Genomic DNA, 20,249 nt, shown 5'->3' on the forward strand with positions numbered 1-20,249 from the left:
AAGCTCAAAGCACTGGGACTGTTCAGCCTCGAGAAGGCTCAGTATGGATCTTACCAGCCTGACTATGGGTGGACAGCGTTAAAAAAAGATGAAGCCATATTTTTCTCAGTGGTGCCCAGCAAAAGGACAAAATGGAGCCAAAAAGGACACAAATTGAAATAAAGAAAATTCTGTTTAAAATGGAATTGGGGGGGGGGGGGGGGGGGAAAAAAAAAAACACCCGAACGGGGTGGAGAAAACAAGTTGCCCAGCATAGCTGTGCGGTCTCCATGCTTGGAGACACCAAAGACCCAGCTGGACAATGATCTCAGCAATCTGTTCCAGATCACTCTGCTCTGACCAGTGGGACTGAACAAAATGATTTGCAGAGGTCCTCTCCAATCTCAACCATCCTGTGGTTCTGTTGAGATGGACAGGAATTCTGCAAAACTTGCCAATTCCAATTCACAGGAGAAAAAAAAAAACAAAACACAAAACCAACCTCCTCCCTCCCTTCTCCTCCACTCTCCCCCCCCAACCGAAAAAAAAAGACTAAGCCAGAACAGGTGTAAAAATCCTTGGTTTACCTGAGTGGGTTGCCTGGAAGCTCCTGACAGGCAGTAGTGTTAGAGATGGGCATACAGGATTTCCCATCTTTTGTTACAAATCAGGAAGCCCTAGAGGCACCTGCTGTAGCTGCAGACTATGTTCCACCTGTGCTACCTCCTCGAGTTCCCCCAGCCCAAGGCTGTAACAGATTTTGCTGCTCTACAGGCATACCTAGCACCAGGAAGTCAGAGGTGGGAGCACACTTAACTGAGACAGGATCTTTGGAAGTTAAGTCCAGGCATGCATGCACAATCTTTAGAAGGCTGATAACTTTTCCAAGTGTCAGTCAGCATTCCTGGGGGACCATAGGAGCAAAAGCATATCTCTGAAACAAACACCATTTTTCAGCTGCAAGAATATCAAGTACTTGTTTCATGGCATTGTGGCACTAGTACACTTGAAAGAAAAGGGCTGACAGTCTGAAGAAGACATGTGGCTCAGGAAGTTACTGGGCAAATAAATCTCTGGAAGATGCTCAGGATTAATTATAAAAATCCTCCCAGTTGCACTAAATCACACCTAATCCTGCTCACGCACTGGCTTAGCTCATAATGAATGAGTTCTCTATCACATGGACTTAATATTGGGAATATGACATTCCTTCCTCAATCCCTCACCTCATCTCAAGACGAGGAATGCATGGCAAAAGCTTTGGTATAGAACAACTGCTATAATGAGATAAATTCCCTCATAAGTCATGTCTTTCAGCACTCATGCCTGTCACAGCAATTAGCATTTTATCTGTGAGGCTGCCAGTAAGTAACAAGTCTCATATTAGTTCATTTGCTCATGTCGCTTTTAATGAATGATGAGTGACATTTCATCCATGTGTTGTAAGATACTGGCAAGAAATCTCTATCTTACACAGCACAGCCTCCCCATCCACTGTCTGCAAAACCTTGACTAGTAGCACAAGGTATTGCTTCTTCATCCACCAGCTGAAGTACAGAAGACAGTTCAAATATCAAGTACTTTTTATCACTGAATAATGACTAGTTCAAATATCAAGTGCTTTTTATTACTGAATAATGACTGTAGTTCTTCACAGTACTAAAAGACAGTAGAAAAAGTAGAAGCCCTTCTCCTGTGTACTTCAAGTTGTAAAAAAAAATCTCCTTCTTGTTTATCATACTACACTTGAAAATTCCTTCAGTTTTGTACCCACACGTTAAATGTCTGTGATAGACAAGGAACAATTCTATGTGCAGCATCATCTCCTGCAACTTCATAAAGTTTGGAATTGAGCAGAACCTTCTGCCTTAATTTCAAGGGTTTAATTCTATTAAGTGATTTTTCATTTCCCAAACCAGACATTGTTGACTTACACATGGAAAATATTTACTTTTTGCCTCTGATAAACCTATCATGTATAATTGGCATTAATTAGATAAGTCATGGTGCAGGGCAAAGATTATAAACTATTGATAGTACACAAGGAACTACTCCTGCATGAAAGAGCAGTGAAAAATTCCTTATGTTACTTCATTGTTTACCCACTTTGCATGTTTGCAGCACTTTCTAAACAGAGACTGCATAGAAATGTATACATATTTCACCAAACAAAACATACATTAATTTTTAAATAAGACAGAAAGTATGGCAATAAATCAGATACCCACCTTGTCAACCAATGTCCAAAGTCTGGCCGATGAGCCCACTGGACACCTGTCTGATTCAAGGATCGAAGTAGCCGACAGCAAATAAGGATGATCCATGGACTTGCTAAGCTTATCCACTTATCTGATCCTTTTATGAATTCAGCTGAAGAGGTGGCCTTGCCTAATTTTGAATTACCCGCTGCTGGAATTTCTATATTCTTGCACTCAGAGGCTTCCCCAATACTATCAAAATTTTGTTTCACCGTGGTGCTCTGCTGAGGGTCACATTGTTTCAGAAGAAAATTATTCCTACAAAGTTCCTGACACAGCACCAAACAAAGCGTATTGATAAGAAAATACCAGGTTTGATGTTCCTCTTCTATAAAACTGCTTGCCCCCAAACTCAAAACATGGCCAATTGTTCCAGCCAGAATCAGCACATCTATTTCTGACCAGCTGGAACTGGACACAACTGGATTCTGCAAACAAAAAAAATAATATAGTAGTGATGAAAGTGTATAAAAATTTCACCTGTTTAAGTATTCATAGTGTACTTACAGCAATTTCCTCTAAGAAAACAAAATAAACAGTGAGACAAGTTATTTCTATCTTGACAAATCCCCAAAATGTATAAAAAAAAAAAATCACGTATAAATGTATAAAAACATAATCATACTTTTTAAAATTACATTTGAAGGGAAAAAGTTTCTCTATGAATAATAATCACAACTGTACAGATTAAGACTCCCTACCACCATGGGACAGAAGGTTTGAAACAAGTTGTCTCCCTGTTGCACAATCGTAGAAGTAAAAATAGAAATCCTGCAGAAATCAAACTTGAGATAGGCAATTTTCTAATAGTTTAAATCTGTGCTACCCTCAACTCAGTACAGTGACAGCCTTCACTTGCAGGCCGTCTGATGGCACCTCTTAATCTTGCTTACCTTGAAATGTGTCTTTCATCATAGAATCTACTTGAAACCTTACCCATCTATTATTTACTTCACATGCTGTGCCTATCAAAATCCATAATATTCTTTGCTTAACGCCTCCATTAGTTCGATTTCCTGTTCACAGTAGCTACTTAGAATTGTTTCACCATCACTGCCCTTGCTGATATGCCTAAAAAGAGAGTGTAAGGGCATGTGGAAAGTGAGAGCATCTGGTTCATTGACATAATCAGGTAAAGGACCTTTTCAGCTCACAAGGAATACACAGTAACAGGCAAAGCCATAAAAAGACCACACAGAGACACAAACCCAGTAAGTAAGTGCTAAGGGAGATCATAAAGATGACCAAAACTCTTCGGCCATTAATTGACAGGCCATTAAGAAACCACAGGCTCAGCTCTGAAGAGCATTAGCCTGGACTTCGTAACAGATAAGGGGGAAGTGACAGAACTTGAGTATTACAGACATCTGATGGCGCCTCTGGATCTATACAACATCATTAAGCAACACTTCAGGAAAGTGTCAAAGGTGGGGGAGAAGGGGTGGTGAGGAACAGGCTGGAGGCAGGGGGTAAAGTGAGAGGAGGAAGGATAAAAGAGATAGAGTCACATATAAGCAGGTGCCAGTCAGTACACTTCTCTGACTGAGCCCAGTGCCTGATCACTGCAGTCTATCCTGTCTTATTAAATCCTCTCCTAACTATCTTTCTGTGCAACTCCACTCTCCGTCCCACTTGTGGGTGCTGCAAGGTCTCACTGCAAGTAACTGGGGACAAGTCTGCACGCCTGCAACATGAGACCAGAGTGAGTAACAGCAAATGCCAGCAACTGGAGTGGGATCGTGGGTCACTGGACCCACGCACCTGTAGTGCCAGCAACTGCAGCACATGAGGGTCCACATGCCAGAGACAGGAGTGGGGACCACAGGACATTGGGACTGTGTGCCCGAGGCGCCAGCAGCTGGAGGGATCAGAGTGCAAGAGATGTTCGGGTGTCAGTGACAGGAAAAGTGACCATGGATGACCAAGCTTGTAGGTCTGCATCAGCAACTGGAGGGCCCCGAGTACGCACCTACGTATGAGAGGTTACAGGGCAGCTGACTGGAGGGACCTCCATCTGTTTAACTTCTCCTCAAAGCCTAAAACAGAGGTGGGGAGAGGGTCCCAGGCTGGGCATGCACAGCCAGGCTCCAGCAGCAAGGCAGGACAAATGCCCCAGCCCTGGAGGCCACCAGGGCCAGCAGGGGCTTCCCAACATACCTTAACAAATAGGCTTACATACTCGTGAAGCATTTGGGGAAAGACACTCTCAATCTTCTACCATTTTATTTTCTCATTAATTTTCCTCCATTAGAGAATATCACCAAGTATCTCTTAAACTGGTATTTTAAACACCTGATAAACACCAACTTAAAAGCCAAATCGAAACTACTGCACACCATTTTCACTTCAGAACAAAGACCTCTGAACCTGCTTTTAACATTAACTTCTTTAACTGCACACTTCAACCACATCATCCTCCTACATTTGACCTTATGAACAAACTTTTAAAAACCACCTTGAATATTCATAGATAAACCTCGCAGAGAACATACTTACATTCAAAGATGCACAGTGCACTACGATTCCTGAACTGTTTAAATCATTTGTTGGAAGAATATAGAAATTCACTGATCTTAGAGCAGGTAACAAGAAAGTGGGTGTTAAACAATACAAATATCCCTGAGCATCTTAGATGCAAGTCTCACTTATGCTTAAGATTTACTGACAGCAGCACATGTATTTTTGTTCAATGAGCAAGACCATGTAACATGGAGAGGACAACAAACACACTTGGTGCAAGAAGCTAGTTAACACTATCCCGAATTTTGCTTTGAGGAAAACAACTTTTGCAAAAGCAAGATTTTATAAGATGTACGTGAAAGAATACAGGAGGTATAATTAAAGTCATCACCTATTCACATCACCTCCATTTCTTGTGTTGTTAAAGAAAAATATTACCCCAAAGTCATTTCACTTAAAAAAATAAATAAATAAATAAACCCCCCCCCCAAAAAAAACCCCAACAAAAAAGTCCCCATGAGGTTACACACAGCAATAACAAGGGAAAAAAAATACCAAAAATTTAGCACAACAGTCATAATCTGAAAAACTGCCCAGGCTCAATCTAAATTTAGTAGCATTTGAAATTTCTTTGGAGCTTTAAAGACCACTCCTTTTTGTTTAGTAGTCTACTATAAGCTGGTATTTGGAACAGAAGGACAAGGTAGCTCACGTGGAGACCAAAGACCATGAAACTCACACAGCTGAGACAAGAACAGTACACAACTAAACTACAGAAAGTTTAAACTCCAGTAATTCCATCATGCTGACCTTAAACATCTCGGCTAACTAAATAATGAGCGAGCACATAAGCATCATCTGCCTGCAGAGACAAAGGAATCTGAGATCCTCAACAAATGAGAATGATTCAGTCTTCAATACAACTAATTTGTCTTCTTTATAAGATGTAACATAAAATGTATGTAAGGATTGCTGTTTTCTACCTGGTTGCTCTCAGCACTGATACGAAACTAAAGAAGTGATCTATTATCAATGGGGAACATGCAAAAACCTCACGAAAATGATGGCGTTAGTATGAAATGTCACAGTGTCAGAAATCCGTATTTCTTGCCTGCTTCTCTGACTCTCACAACTCCAGTGCAAAGAGGAAAGATTTAGTCCTTTATTCACATCAAAGGATTAAAGTCCAATGGCATTTATTGATAAACCACATTTCAGACCAGAGTTAGTCAGTATGCAAAATGAAAAATTATCCTGCAAATTATAAACTCCTGAGCCTTGATGACCTAAGAAATACTGAAAATAGCTTCGAGTTTTTCTAAATTTCTAGCTCATATATGAACTGTCCTTTATTAGAAATGCCATCATTGCAGTTTTTTATACAGCCTGACCTTAGATTACTTAGATTGTACTTAGTTTTTAGACCTGGTTTACAGGCACAGAAATGTAGGTCCCACTCTGACACTCACAGCTCTGTCTTTCTAGTGGCTGAACACCTCCAACCCTCAGGAACTCAGCAGGCACTCCACATACTAAAAGATTCGTATGACTCACACTGATATCTTGGCAAACAAACTTAATACAGAATCTTTGGTTTAGAAATTTATAAATGCCATGCTTTCAATTGAAGCCTATAATCTGCCAAGCCAAGGTATTTTCAACAGTTGATGTATCAACATTAGTAATCAAGTGATACAGAAGCTGACCTCTTTGCCCTATCTCTGAACATACCCTGCTAGCTTGCAGAAGTGCCAGTATGTAAACAATGGAATATATGCATCTCTGCCCATGAAACTTACATTTTCTTCACTTTGAAATAAAACCTCCTGTAGTCTATCTTCTGGGTCCAATTCCAGTTATCTGGCTTCTGTATGGTTAAGAGTAATGCTTTTTCACAAAAATTAACCATCCATAGTTCATGCCTGAGGAATTTTACAGCCACTTTTCAGATGAGAAACATCTCATTTTTCATGCTCACTATCACCCAAAATTTAAATACTTATCATTCTGTTCCCTTCTGATATTTGAAGTCCCTGCATCCAGTCTCAATACCAAACAATGATAACTTTCCTATGACAGAGTACTACGGACCACACTTGCGCCAACATTTTCACAGCAGCTTGCGATAATTTTTGAAAGCTACCCAGTAAAGGCACCATTCAAACATCTTTTTTTTCCCAAGTCAAAAAATGCAAAACAAATTTTAGGTACAATTGCATAAAAATGTTTCATTGGTTCAGTAAGAATATCACACAGAGGAGCAAAACCAAAAATATTTTAAAATTAAGAAGGACATTTTTTTTATGTAATTAAAAAACCACTATAATTCTGCATAATGAAAATTCTCAGAAGTTGTATTTGACAAGCTTTAACTTTTGCGTCTATTTTCAAAACAAACAGGTTTTTTCTTCTATTTCTGATAGAAATCAAAATTAAAACTACTACTAGCAAATACTGTATTTAAGTCAACTACCAAGCAATTAGAGTGAAGCTATGAACAAGAAGTTAAATTTTTTTTACAATTTTCTGGAGTTCATAAAGGGCTGCAGAACTATTTAAAGCCTGAAGTGTCATTAAAAGAAGGGACTGGTGCTGCTAGAAACATAGTAATCAGAACCTATAAATAACAGTCAGGAAGCAGATGCTAACACTGCCTGCATTGGTCTTCAGAAAATTCATGAACTTGGTAATCAGTTTCTATATTCAGCTACAGTGGAAAAAAAGCATTACAAATGAGAAGCACTTCAGAGAAATCTTTAGATGTGAACGGAAACAATTTGAAGGAAAAAAGCTCTGAAGCCATTAACAGGAGAGCTTATCTTAATTACTTTTAAAATACCTACATTTTATCATATACCATGAGCTCAGAAACGGCTTTTAGCTTTTTTAACTGGCAAGACTCTGATTCCGGATTCTACTACTGCCATCAGAAGAGCAAGACTTCAGAGCTCTTTTAGAAGTGGAGTCCATATGCAGATTCACACTGCACAGATGCACAGGTCATAGACACTTGGATTCAGAGGTATTTTAGCTTAAGTAATACTCTTAACTCACATAGAAGGCCCTTCAAGATCATACAGTTTCTCCCCCAAAGGCTAGGTATTCTACTGGAAAAGGTGATGGAAGGTGAGACATGAATTTTTGTGAATTACAGTGTTTGTGCCCCAGTTACCAGTAAGAAACCTCTCACACCCACACTGCAAGCAACACCAGATTATCCACTGCTCCTTTCACATTCTCCAGGCTTTATCTTTGTATAAGCAGCCACCTACAAAAAACCACCACATCATTTTGCAACAGCCTTCTGACTGGCAAAAATGTAAATGAAATTAAGGTCACTGCTTTAATATATGTCTGGAATGGAGGTGCTTACTAACTAAACCTACAAAAAATTTCCAGCTTGCTTTGGAACTTGAACAGAGACAGGAAAGCCTATCTCACTGATGAGACAGGCATCCAGCAATCCAGTAGCCTATGAAATAGGACTGAAGACGGGATGACAAAAATGGATTTCTGCAGGTCTGGATACAGAGTCATGTCTGCCTCAAGCAGAATTACTACTGCCTACACTTCACAAGACACACTTCAGCTTCCCACATTTTCAGAGATGTCTTAAGTAGGAATATGATCTCAGACAGACCTAGGATCCAGTATTTTTTATTTCTATCTGCCCCAACCTTGGAAAAACAAATAAACACGCAAACCTTCTGGAAAACCTTGCTGAAAACCTCCTCATTCATGTATTATCAACTTGAAGCAGATGACCTGATCATCTGCTGGTATGTCCTGAGGTTCCAGCTAGGTAAAATTCCAGAAAACATGTACGCACCAGTTTCAGATATTTCCCCCACCCTTCCAGTTCAAATGGGAAATGCTTGAATTGATAACTGTTCCATTACAGTCAAATGGAGAGACTTTCAAAGGTGACGTGAAAATAAGAATCTTCATGTCCAAAAGACACTAACTGATCCCTGTCCTAAAATGACAGAAGTGTAATTGCCAGTGACACCAAATTTCACTTGTGAATAAAAGGAGGTTTTTCCACTTCTTGAATTCCAGATGGTCTCATAATTGTTACCAAAGAGGAAAAGGAGACAATCTGCTGCTGAAACATCCTTCTTCAAGCAACAGGGGATTGGATCTAAAGCCCCAGCATCAACCAGGGAGAAAGCTCCAGCTGCAGTGGTCTCTCATATGCAGAATGTGGGGTGCTGGAGGCAAAGATATGAAACTGGATACAGTAGCCTGGATATAATTTCTAATCAGTTTGTCTGGTTTTGCTCAGTTTGTCCTCAAAGGCAGATGTACAGACAAAGCAGGGATGGGGAAGGAAGACAACTGAAATAGAAGGGATAGACAAAGACTTCTCACACATACTCCTGTCCATGCTACCTAGGCATAGCTGACTAGGTGGAATCATCAGAAATAGCCAACAGACTATGGGTATAAAAATGGCACTTCCTCCTCTAAAGTTCCTCAGAAAGATTCATTCTAAAAGTGGAACGGCATGGATTATATCGGTGCCTCTTTTTATGTGTTCCTTGAGGAATTATTTGCCTCTGTCAGGGAGCTAGCAATTAATTCCTTTCATAAGAAAAGCCTTTCCACACAACTCAAGTTTTGAATACCAGGAGACATTTTGCAATTGCTGCTGTGATCATTGACAGAGCAGATGTATTAGCAATATATAAGCCACCTGCAGGAATTTGTTTACACCAGCAGCTGTCTCTCACCAACACGAATGAAAGAGGAAAGAACAAACGGGAATGAAACCCTAAGACTCAGGCCAAACTAAAAAGGCAGGGCTTGTACCTGTCAACAAATAGTTGGTAACAGCCTATTCTAAATTTAGTAATAGCCAAGGAACAGCAGCATCTTCCTAAATTGCAGTCTTCGACCTAGTAGTGTTGGAGACATGCGAAAAATAAAGGACATTACTTAACTTCTGTAGATAAACAAAGATATGACCCTGGAAGAAGAAATAGGATGGTGCCGTAAATCAGTCAAACAAGCAAATACCAAGATAAGCACAAGGAGACTAAAACCACTAATAAGACAAAGAGAAGATTACTTGAACTATGAGTGAACTATCTTAATTAACATACTGAAAAAACCACCCCCAGGTAGAGAAAGCAGCCTACTATCAAAAGCCCCTTTCCCACAGAGCACGCATAGCAGAAAAAAGAGATGCTGTGAGACTGAGCTCGCAAGATCCAATAGGAACAAGGGTGACTGAGCACAACTGTGAAAGTACCGATGGCTGTTGCTGGGAATATGTACATGCTTACCGTGTGTCAGCCCAAGCCTGCTAGCTTTCCGGAGTTACCACCTAGCATCCATCTCTGCGCAGACACAAAATAAACAAATATCTCGACTCTGCGTGTTAATCAGCTTTTTGCACACCCGGTAAAAGAATCCTGACTTTTGGGACAACAGTAGGAAACAAGCATTTTTTCTGGGTCATATAAAGTTACTTTAAAGTTGCTCCTACAGTAGTGGGTGTCACAAGGAATTAACTCATTTCTAGCCGTATAAGAAGAGTTTCCGGTCACAGACTGAATTGCTTTGTATTAACCTGGAGGAGAAAGCTACAACCTTTGCCATTGCTGTCAACTCTGTTGAAGTGGAATGCCTCTAAATTTTACACAGTTCTAGACCTCACCATTTTCAGGTTCTTATTGTTTGCTAAAATTAGAAAAACTAGTAACAATTAAGATGAAAAATGAGCTTGTCTTTCATAGTTGTGTTTGTTTATCATTGCACAGCATGTAAACATGAAGTTTCTACAGAATACACTGGATCACTAATTATTATTTCAAGACCATATTCTTTTACTTTTTCTAAGACTAATTCCTACCTCATTTACAAAAAAATACATAAAGCTAATAAAGGTCCTAAGTAGAAAAACTCAGAAACGGCAGAAGTGAACCAAGTCCATCTAAAGACCGACACACGAAGTACCCACAGTGCTAACAAACTGTACAACTAGACAACTCATTCAGCAGATTTCTCCATTCATATTGACTAATTTTACCTTCTTTTACTTGCCTTTAAAAAAAAAACCACACAAGCATCACTAGCTTTGGCAGCAAAACATTAACACTACTTTGACACAAAAATTTTCAGTACCAAAAGCAAACTGTGATTTACCGTTACAAAGACTGTTCTGTAGCAGCAATACCCGAGATGAAACTTCTTTCCCTGATTTCATTAATCGATGTTGTTAGCTGACTTGTTACTCTATTTTTGTCTATCTAAATGATCAACAGGCACACCTAAATCTTATGAGGCCGATAAATACAAACATAAGAATGAAACACCATGTTCTGTCAGCAACTCTCTTTTTAATCATTTTCAATACACTGAAATGAATTGTACCGAAGAAAACTGAAAAGGGAAAAAAAAAGAAAAAAAAGAAAAAAGCTGTCTTCAGGAGAGAAGGGCATTACTTTTAGTTCAAGGCTTCTCTCAGAAAAGCAGCATTTCCAAGAAGGAATAACGCAAATTCAGAAATTACAGAAACAAAATTATGAACTGGTATAGTTGGAATAACAAAAATCATTGGTCTTACTTATAAGAATTTAAATTTATAATTAAGCTCATGAATTACAGCATAGAGCTGCACAGAGTGCAATACTAATCTCCACTCAGAAGTAATGAATTTTCTGAATTATATGAAATATAGTGGTTATTACATGTTTCTCTAAGTCAGAAAGTTTGCTTTTTAGCTTGAAGGAAAATGTCAGCATATCGTTAAAGCAATGTACTTGCCACACATTGTCACACACTAAAAAAAAAAAAGTACTAAAACCCCAAACGTGATTCAAAGAAACCCAGATTGACAAAGGACTGTACAGCACAGCAGTTGCACCATTAAATAGAGTGCCATGAGCATTAAAGCTACCGAATTTCAGAGACCTTTGAAAGATATGACTAACAAGCACCAGAAAAAACAGCTAAAAGCTGATTTTATGGTGTGACTGACAGTTCCTGGCACACTCACTTTCACAGTGAATGAAGAGTAAGACATTGCAAATTCTATTTCCTTGGAATTACCTGAATTCTATTCAATATAACAATAAAAATCTTCAAGTACTTTACAGAAGATAACTACTTGCACAACTGAGAACATTTCTGAGTATTCTAAAGATTATAACAAACTCAATTTCTTAAACTTAAAAAACTTTAAAAGTTTAACTTAAAAAGTAGAAGAGACACACTAATTTTGCTCCCTCTGTTACACGGAGTATTAAGAATACAAATAGAAGAAAGGGTACTGGCAAAGCACTGTCTTATTAGTCTTAAAGCATTAATGTCTGTGGTACTTGGGAAAGGATAGATCATAACCAGTGCATGTTGCAAAATACCATATATCTTGCTTTAATTGCAATTGTGAAACATCACTGTGTAACAGCATAAAATTTGTACACAGCATAACTGTTTCTTATCTTACAAAATCAACTGCAAAATAATTTACACTAATTAGAACATTTCTTAAAGTAATGTGAAAATAAGCACGTCTATGAGCTTCATTACAGCAATCCGTACCATGCCACAGTGAACACACCACATTTCAATTACAATTTTAAATTACTCAAATTACATTACAAATAACAATTTCTTAAGTACACACAGAGAAAACTTCTATAAAACTTTATCTGAAAGTATGCGATAAAGAGCAAAACATTTTGAACTATAATTAACGCAGGCTCTCACCTTCAGTGGAAGTCTGGAATTCTCAAAGATCTTTGCAATGGCAGAGAAAATACCACACATGAGTGCAGAAATCAACATCATCACTCCAGCTGCTGTTAACCAGGACATACTGCAGAAATAGCATAAACTTTCTGCCGATGTGCATACAATGACATGAACTGCGCACAGCATCAGACACATCAAGTAAAACAGCAGCGAGAACAATGGAGGGGAGAGGGGCACTTCAAATTCTGCCCGGCTGCTCAGGGCTTTTGGAACACTGAGCAAAAGCAGCAGCAGAACCTAGAAAAAAATAGAGAATTAATACTTAAAGAATTGGAGTTAGCTAAAGTATACAGTGAAAAAGCACACAGGAAGTCATACTGTTATCATCCATGTCACTCTGCTAGTATACATACTTCATGAAAAAAAACTGTGAAGAACTAGGCTGGATCTTTTGTTCCCAGTAAGATATTACCGTATAAATGGGAGAATCAAAGATTGCGTCTCAGTTTATTAAGGGCTTAGACACAAAAGTTACCAGAGTTTAATAAATTACCATGCGGTTCCTCACCTGTGGTAACTCATCACATGCATGATCTTCATTCACTGCAAAAGTAAGAGCTTTAACTCCCAACATCAAATAGTTCCTAAGCAAACAAGTTTGACCCATTATTTGCCGCCTGTAAATGCCTAAAGTTAAATACACACTCTGCCAAAGGCAATTTATCTCACAGTATGTGAGATACACATACACAGAGATCCTGCTGAGTTAAATAGCTTCCTAGACCAGGGAAAGTTCTCATACTATCACATAGGTGTATGCAGCATTTCAAACTTACCACTTCTCCCAGTATTTACTTCTTGTACCTCTCCTCATACTAATTTGATTTATTGGTTTTCCTTTTGCTTTGCTCTAACCTGGACCCAGATCAGGCAAAATTCCAAGTTTCCTCTCAGGTAACTCTAGCAGTGGAGATGAATAATATCACAAATAATTTCTGCTACCCATGTACAAACCCTTACAAGTAAAGGGAAAATTCAGCCACATGCTAAAATGCTTTGCAAGGGGACAGGTGCAGCAAGGAATGGACTGAGCTAAATCAGCTTGTGCTAGGGCAAAATGAAAGCAAATGAAGATAAATCAACTATATCAGACCATTGCCAACCTGTAATCTTTCACCGTCACTTGCAGAACACCTCTGCCTAAAATTTTTCCCACAATACAGTAAGGTATAGTAAAGTAGACGAAAAAAATCCAATGCATTGCAGTAGTCTTCCTTCTTCTTCATATTCTACTTCATACAGTTCACTTGGTTATGAAAATACAAGGTTTCACAGTATCAAATTGGCTTAGGTCTTAGCTTTTAACATAGCACTTACAATTAAAACAAAGACAGCATTCAACGATAAGAAAATAATTGAATTGTAGTTATCTACAAATCTAAATTTAGCTCTTTTGAGGAAACACACTGTTATCAATTCATGTCCCCAAGGTATTCTCCTCATCTGAAACACAGGATATATGGAATTTACAGCATGGTGTAGTTTGAAATCACCTGTGAGATTCCCTACCCTTATTCATTCAGTGAGGGTGGAAAATACATATCAAGACAAAAAGATTTTGGAAAGCAACACAGTTTCTTGAGTACTGCACTGCAGAAAAGAAAAAACTCCAGCAATTTTGCACCAAGTCTTACAATGGTGCTGAGCAAGCTCTTCTCAATCAAAATTTTCATGGTTTGTAGCTGCATATTTCTTTTAATGAAGGCCCACTGAGTAAAACACCTGAGATCTGTTTTGTAGAAACAATAAGCACCTACAACTGCATTCCAGGAAAAAAAAAGAAAATCCAGTGATTCAAATCCAAAGTAACTGTCAAGAGCTTGAATGTATAGGTTCCCAAAACAAAGGAACAAAAAAGAAATACAAGCACTTCAGTTTCACGCTGAGCTTTGTTCACCTCCACATTTGCCATCTGTACAGCATGAACAGAACCTATCATCTCATCTCCCAAGGGCACTGCAGAACTAATTCCTGTGAAGTGGTCCACAGAGTGATAAACTCCACTGAGCAGTCTACCAGAAAGCCATTTCAGATGTACTCTCTACCCAGAGAACAGTGCATAGGAGACAAGGCACAAAGCCCTGCCAGGACAAAGAAGACTCAAGTCCTAAATGGTTGCTTGCGTACTGCTACCCATTCCAGGCACTGAACAGGACCAGCGCTACAGCAATTGCACAGTCTTGTACAGCACCGCACACATGCAAGGACTAAATTAAGCTTGTCGTAGGTATTTCCATCCTAGGGAACAATGGTTATTACAAAAGGTGACACTCATGTCATCAGGTCAGTGCAAGCTTCTGTACATAAAAACTTCGGTGTCCAGGCATGGTATCCTTTCAGCATGGTTCTCAAAGCATTACTAGAGAGGGTAGTTCCAGCATTTGAGATTTGCCCAAAATATCAATTGCAGAGAAACACTTAAAATTCCAGACATGGGATATCTTATCTTTACTCCCACATGAGATACCAAGCGGCAACCCAGCACCTTACAGCAAGTATTTATTTCAGGGCTCTACACCTATCAGTACAAAGAATAATTCCTGGAATTGTGAAAATTGCCCACACAAGGTATTGCCTGTTCTCAGCAGCAATGGTCACTGTTAGATAAAGAGGAACAGGTAGGAACTTACTTGTCAGACTGGTTTTTTGGGTTTTGTTGTGTTTTTTTTCTTCTTTAATACAGTAAGGCTACTCAAAAAGTAGAAGGTTAACTAACACGGGAGTAATTTAAGTTGTAACACATCTGCATATTTACTGTAACTAGTTACAACAAAACATAAGTAGCTTATATCAAAAGCTCTCTTGAATCACTTTAAGGGCCAAGTTATACTTTAGAAAGAGTAGCAGCCTCATCCAAGCAGAAAGTCAGCCGACTCTAAGAGTTCATACTTGGTAATTCTAAAGACCAGTAACAGTATACACTAAGTAGTCAAAATCCAGAAACTTTTATGTTTGTGCACTTAGCCTTTTCACAGAAAGATGTATTTTCTTACCTCCATAATGATCACAGTCCCCACCATCATTGAATACACATCATACTGTGCCACTTGTTTGCTTAGTGAAGAACTCAGAGTCTTCAGAGCCTCCAAGTATTGCTTCAGGACCTTTTTGCCAAGATTTAAGAGTATTTCTGAATTATTCCCCTCTAAATACAGTTTGATCCAATTACCATGGGACTTTTCTGCCATCTTAAAATGTTCATATCCAGGATCTAAGGGGGGGAGGGAAAAAAAGATAAGAGGATCCATGAACAAAGGAGGATTAATTAGAGGTGTGATCATATTTTTATATTTGCTTGTATAGTATAAAAAAAAAATTGCTATGAGGGTTGAAACTTTTTTCACGTCTAGAAAGTTACATTATCTTCCTGCAGCAAGACCATAATGACCCAGTTACTCAGAATAAAAGCAATTAATCCCTAACCTGATAAAATGTCAAGACCTCTAAAAGCGACAAACATCTTAAAACATCCATTTACTCTTACAAAAGGTTTTGAGGAAAAACTTATTCAAATGCTTTAAATCCTGAAAAAAACGTAATCTTTTCCACTGGAGCCACTCATTATCCAGGCCACACTGTGCAAGCCAAGTCAGAAATGATGAAATAGCTGATCTCTGGAAGAAACACCAAAGGACACACATGCCATATTAGGGACCTCGATTTCACTGCAAAGTTAGTGCGAGTCATTTGGTAACATGAAGTTAAACACACAGGATGTGAGATTTTGAAGCAGTAATACAAAAGTTAACAGCTTGTTAACTTGTTAAGTGCACGGTTTGGCTGCAGGCATTTGGACTATGAAGCTGGTGCAAAGCAATTCTCGGCAGTGAAAATCAGTAATTCTGCTATAGAGTAACAATGGCCTGCAGTCTAACTAGATTAAAAAAGAGAAAACTTGAGGCTGCCACCAACCTAGGGAAGCAAGACTCTTGTGGCAGAAGGTGATTTCATGATGGCCTATCTACACCTAAAAAAATTCTGATGTCAAGAAAAATAAACAAACAACTGAACAAAACCAAATAATAAATTAAGAAAAACTTATGAAAAAACCCACCCCCCAGGACACATATCTGTTGTCTCTATCTAGGTAACATTTTCTTGTAGAAATGTAGTTTTGATTGAGTCTTCTGATAAATATATGTGTCAACGGGACTGCAGGTGAATATTGACAAGACACAGGAAGACTGTGGTCTGCTTTCAGAACTGGGGATGAGGACAAGACTATCACTACACTATGTCCCTAAAGGAAGTAATTTCAAACCAACCATTGAATTCTGTGGGTTCAGGTTTTAATGTGAGTATGCATCTTAATACAGGTACACAGACATCACAGTTTCTTTTCTTTCCCTCTTATGCTGTAGAAACACATCTGCATTACTCTGTTCTCTCTACGTTTATTTTAAAAGCTTGAGTGGGGACAACAGGAGACACAGGAAAGAAGTAAACAGCCAAATCCTACATTTTAGAAGTCCTTTGCAAGCACAGCAGCAGTAGCTTTTCTCCTACCTGTATTTCCTTCCCCTCACTGGTTCTCCTTACTTTACACCAACTGTTCTGGTTCATACACGCCAAAGGGTAGGTGTGGAGAGACAATGATTCAAGTCGACTCAAAGGACACATGAAAGTACGATTTTATCCTCCCATTAACTACCATTGATTTTCATCATCAACTTTCCCATTACTAAACATTTGCACAAAAAGATGAATCTCAATAGCCTTTTTACTTCCCAAAAAGATATATTCAGCAGTGACAACAACCACATTCCACAGGCAAAACCAGAAGAGCATCATTTTGTTCACACAAGGAAAAAAATGAAAACACTCACCAGAAGCACAAAGGTAAAAAAAAATTAAAACAATTTCTGCCAAAATTATTATTGTGGGTCCCATGTGCACCTCAAGAGCATTCTATTTACTTCACGTAAGTTTAATTTCAAGAGCATTTATTTAAAATAGAACAATCAGATCAGCTCCTGTGTTTTACTGTAAATTTGGAAAATGGTGTTGTTCCTGAAAGAACATAAGGCATATTTTCCCTCTTCATTTTATAGCTGCATCATCCCATACGCCAACATGCCATATGATACTTAAAATATTGGTCACTGAGTAGTGTATGCAATCACAACATAAATACAGTTGACAAGATAAGGAAAGGAAGAGCTTCTCACTGGACTTTATGCTACGTGTGGACATTCACATATCTCTATATTTTTTGCAAGAAATAAATGTTTAGTTTCACTTCACATCATTAATCCTTGCTATTTCCCTGCGATTTCACTTGAAAGTTAATGATGACTTAAGGGCAAAAAGGCCAATTTGGAAATTTTTCTATAACGAGCCTACCATTGTCTTCCCATCTTGCAATCCTTACCTTCTTAGCTAAAAGTAAGGCAGAATATTTGTTGTACAGTTTCAGATGACAAGGGTTAAAGCAATAACTGAAGTAAGGTCAGTGTCACAGAGACTTAAGTTACAGCTCATTTCTACTCCTGGTAGATCAACAATGTTTCAGACTTGGAAAAAATCCACCATGTTCTTTGTTAAGCCTTTGCAGCAAAAGCACATTATTAAACCTAGAAACATTTGTAATTTTATTTCAAGTGAATGAAGACGAATGAAGTATTTCTATTCACAATTCTTGTACAGTTATGAAAGAATTGTTCTTACCATTTGTAAGTCTCTTATCACTACAAGACACTTTGTGATCTACTACAGGCTGAATTCAAAGTGAGAATTTTAAAAAGCAATGTTTAACGCAGAATGTCCAGTCTGGTCTCCAAAGACTTCTAACACACTCCAAAACACGCTGATCCTTCTACGCAGGAGGCAGGCATCTGCTAGAAAGTACAATTCAGTCAGCAGCAAACACTTGTATATCGAGATAGCTGCCAGTGAGCATGGAGACTTTCATTTCCTTATCATAGTTCTTTGAACAGTGAATTCCCTAGAAAGTTCCTCTTCCAGTATATTTGAAATAAGAGTTAAATATTCATACTTTTGAGGAAATCCAGAAGGATCATCTAAAATGAGCTTTAATCAAAGTGAGATTTGACATGACACTATTTCATTAAATAGAACATTCAAATGAGTTCAAGTTATAACTTGAAATTCAAGTAAATTCTCTCCACATCTTCAGCTCCTGTTCTGTTTCCTTTCTATGCTTTTTGCGCAGTCTCCCTCTTTGTTCCTTTTAGCCTTTTTATTTCATTCTCCTCTACCTCTTTGCACGCTAGTGCCCACCAAAGCCATTCTGTCCATGTTAAGAAACATGATTGTTTTAGTCAAACCCTCATTTATGTCTTTGATATAGGTTAAGTGAATGATTTAAAGATCCTACAGAAAGGAATAAAGGACCACGGTTACCAAATTTCCTTTGAGAACTCCAGTGATACCTGTTCAATGGCACATTTGTATGCCATAAGTATAAAATGAGAAGGGTCATAGACTCCAGGCTGTTGGAGAAGCATTTTGGTAACTGGTGGGTAACATGTGCAAGTCACTCCTGCACGGGATACTCACAAGACAAGTTAAACTTGAGGCAAAATCCAAAGCAAGCTTTCCCAGTTACAGGTTTCCCAAAGCACTGGCAATGGTTTACTTGCACAGTGTTACATTAGCAATTTCTGCTTCAGTCTCCCTCCAATATTATCACAAGCAAATGGCTATGCTTCCCAAGCATCTGTTTGATAACAATTTCACTTAGTTCCAGTCACAGGCCGTATTATTAAAAAAATAAAGAAAGAAAGAATAGATAACGTAAAAGTGAATTCTCCAGTATCAATATACAAATCTCCCAGTAACAATCAAATCATTTCAATCAACACATGCATCTAATACAAGTTCAGGATTAGTTCCAAATTGAAAAGTGGACATTCATTTTAATAACAACATCCAACTTGCTCTGAAGCATGACTCTTCATTCCACTGTGAAGTGCCTTTCAAAGAAACAATCCTAGTTCATCATTCAGATGCATGTTCAGAACACAAGGGAAACATTACTAGATATGTACAGCTGCCTACCTTACACTGAGGTGTGAACTCACTCAGAAACCCAAAGTGTGTTTTTAGATACTTCTCCGTTCAGCTGCTTCATTTTTGCCAGCTGTTCTTACTCTCCTTTTCCAGACTTTTTTTTTACCTGCACTTGTCCATCTCTATCAAAAGAAAACCTAATGCCTCATGTTAGCATTTATTAGTATGTTTCAAAAAATTGTTTTCAAAATAATCAAGCCCATAGTTGAGCTTCAAGTTTCTCATTTAAAATTTAATTTACCTGAAGGTAGGTTTAACCCTGAAGATTCCTTTGTACCTCAATAAATCAAAACTCAAGTCCCATGAAATGCTGTACCACCTCTTGGTTTGAAAATGCATGTTTGCATGAACAAACATTGAGGGGGGGGGAAGTTACTGAGCTGCCTCCATTCTGCTCTTTATTAACAGATATACTTAAAATACACTTGAAGACAAAAATATTTTTGTGTACTGTTCTAGTTTGCTTTTAACATTGGGGTGGCTGAATCCAGGGAACTCCATGGCTTATTCAGGAAACAGCATGTAAAGGTCATTCTGCTTTCCCATCTGACTGTGATTCATCTCAATTGACAACTGACTTTATCTTTTTGCATTAAAAACAAAATGAACATTGCACCAAAAATGAATGTATACATTATGCTATAGCTTACTTACAGGTGAGTCTTTTCTTACCATGACTCAGTCAGTCACCATATTCAAGGTACTAATAGCTGCTGCCCTATCTCTGTGCTGCAAATTACAATACCCTCCGCAGGAATG

At 38.4% G+C, this 20,249-nt stretch overlaps 1 protein-coding gene across 1 annotated transcript in view; it reads right to left on the bottom strand.

Moving 5' to 3' along the window:
* The window catches only part of LOC104158888 (GPI ethanolamine phosphate transferase 2-like), a gene marked incomplete at both ends in the record, with an annotated part of 37,690 nt that extends 22,021 nt beyond the window's left edge, over nucleotides 1–15,669 (bottom strand). The window contains 3 exons of the mRNA XM_009696650.1: nucleotides 2,208–2,665; nucleotides 12,414–12,695; nucleotides 15,452–15,669. Of these exons, the coding sequence (XP_009694952.1) occupies nucleotides 2,208–2,665; nucleotides 12,414–12,695; nucleotides 15,452–15,669 (958 nt within the window). The remainder of the gene's footprint in view (nucleotides 1–2,207; nucleotides 2,666–12,413; nucleotides 12,696–15,451) is intronic.
* Between the last annotated feature and the right edge of the window lie 4,580 nt (nucleotides 15,670–20,249).

This window comes from Cariama cristata, unplaced genomic scaffold (assembly GCF_000690535.1).
Source record: "Cariama cristata isolate BGI_N322 unplaced genomic scaffold, ASM69053v1 scaffold27733, whole genome shotgun sequence".
Lineage (NCBI taxonomy): Eukaryota > Metazoa > Chordata > Aves > Cariamiformes > Cariamidae > Cariama > Cariama cristata.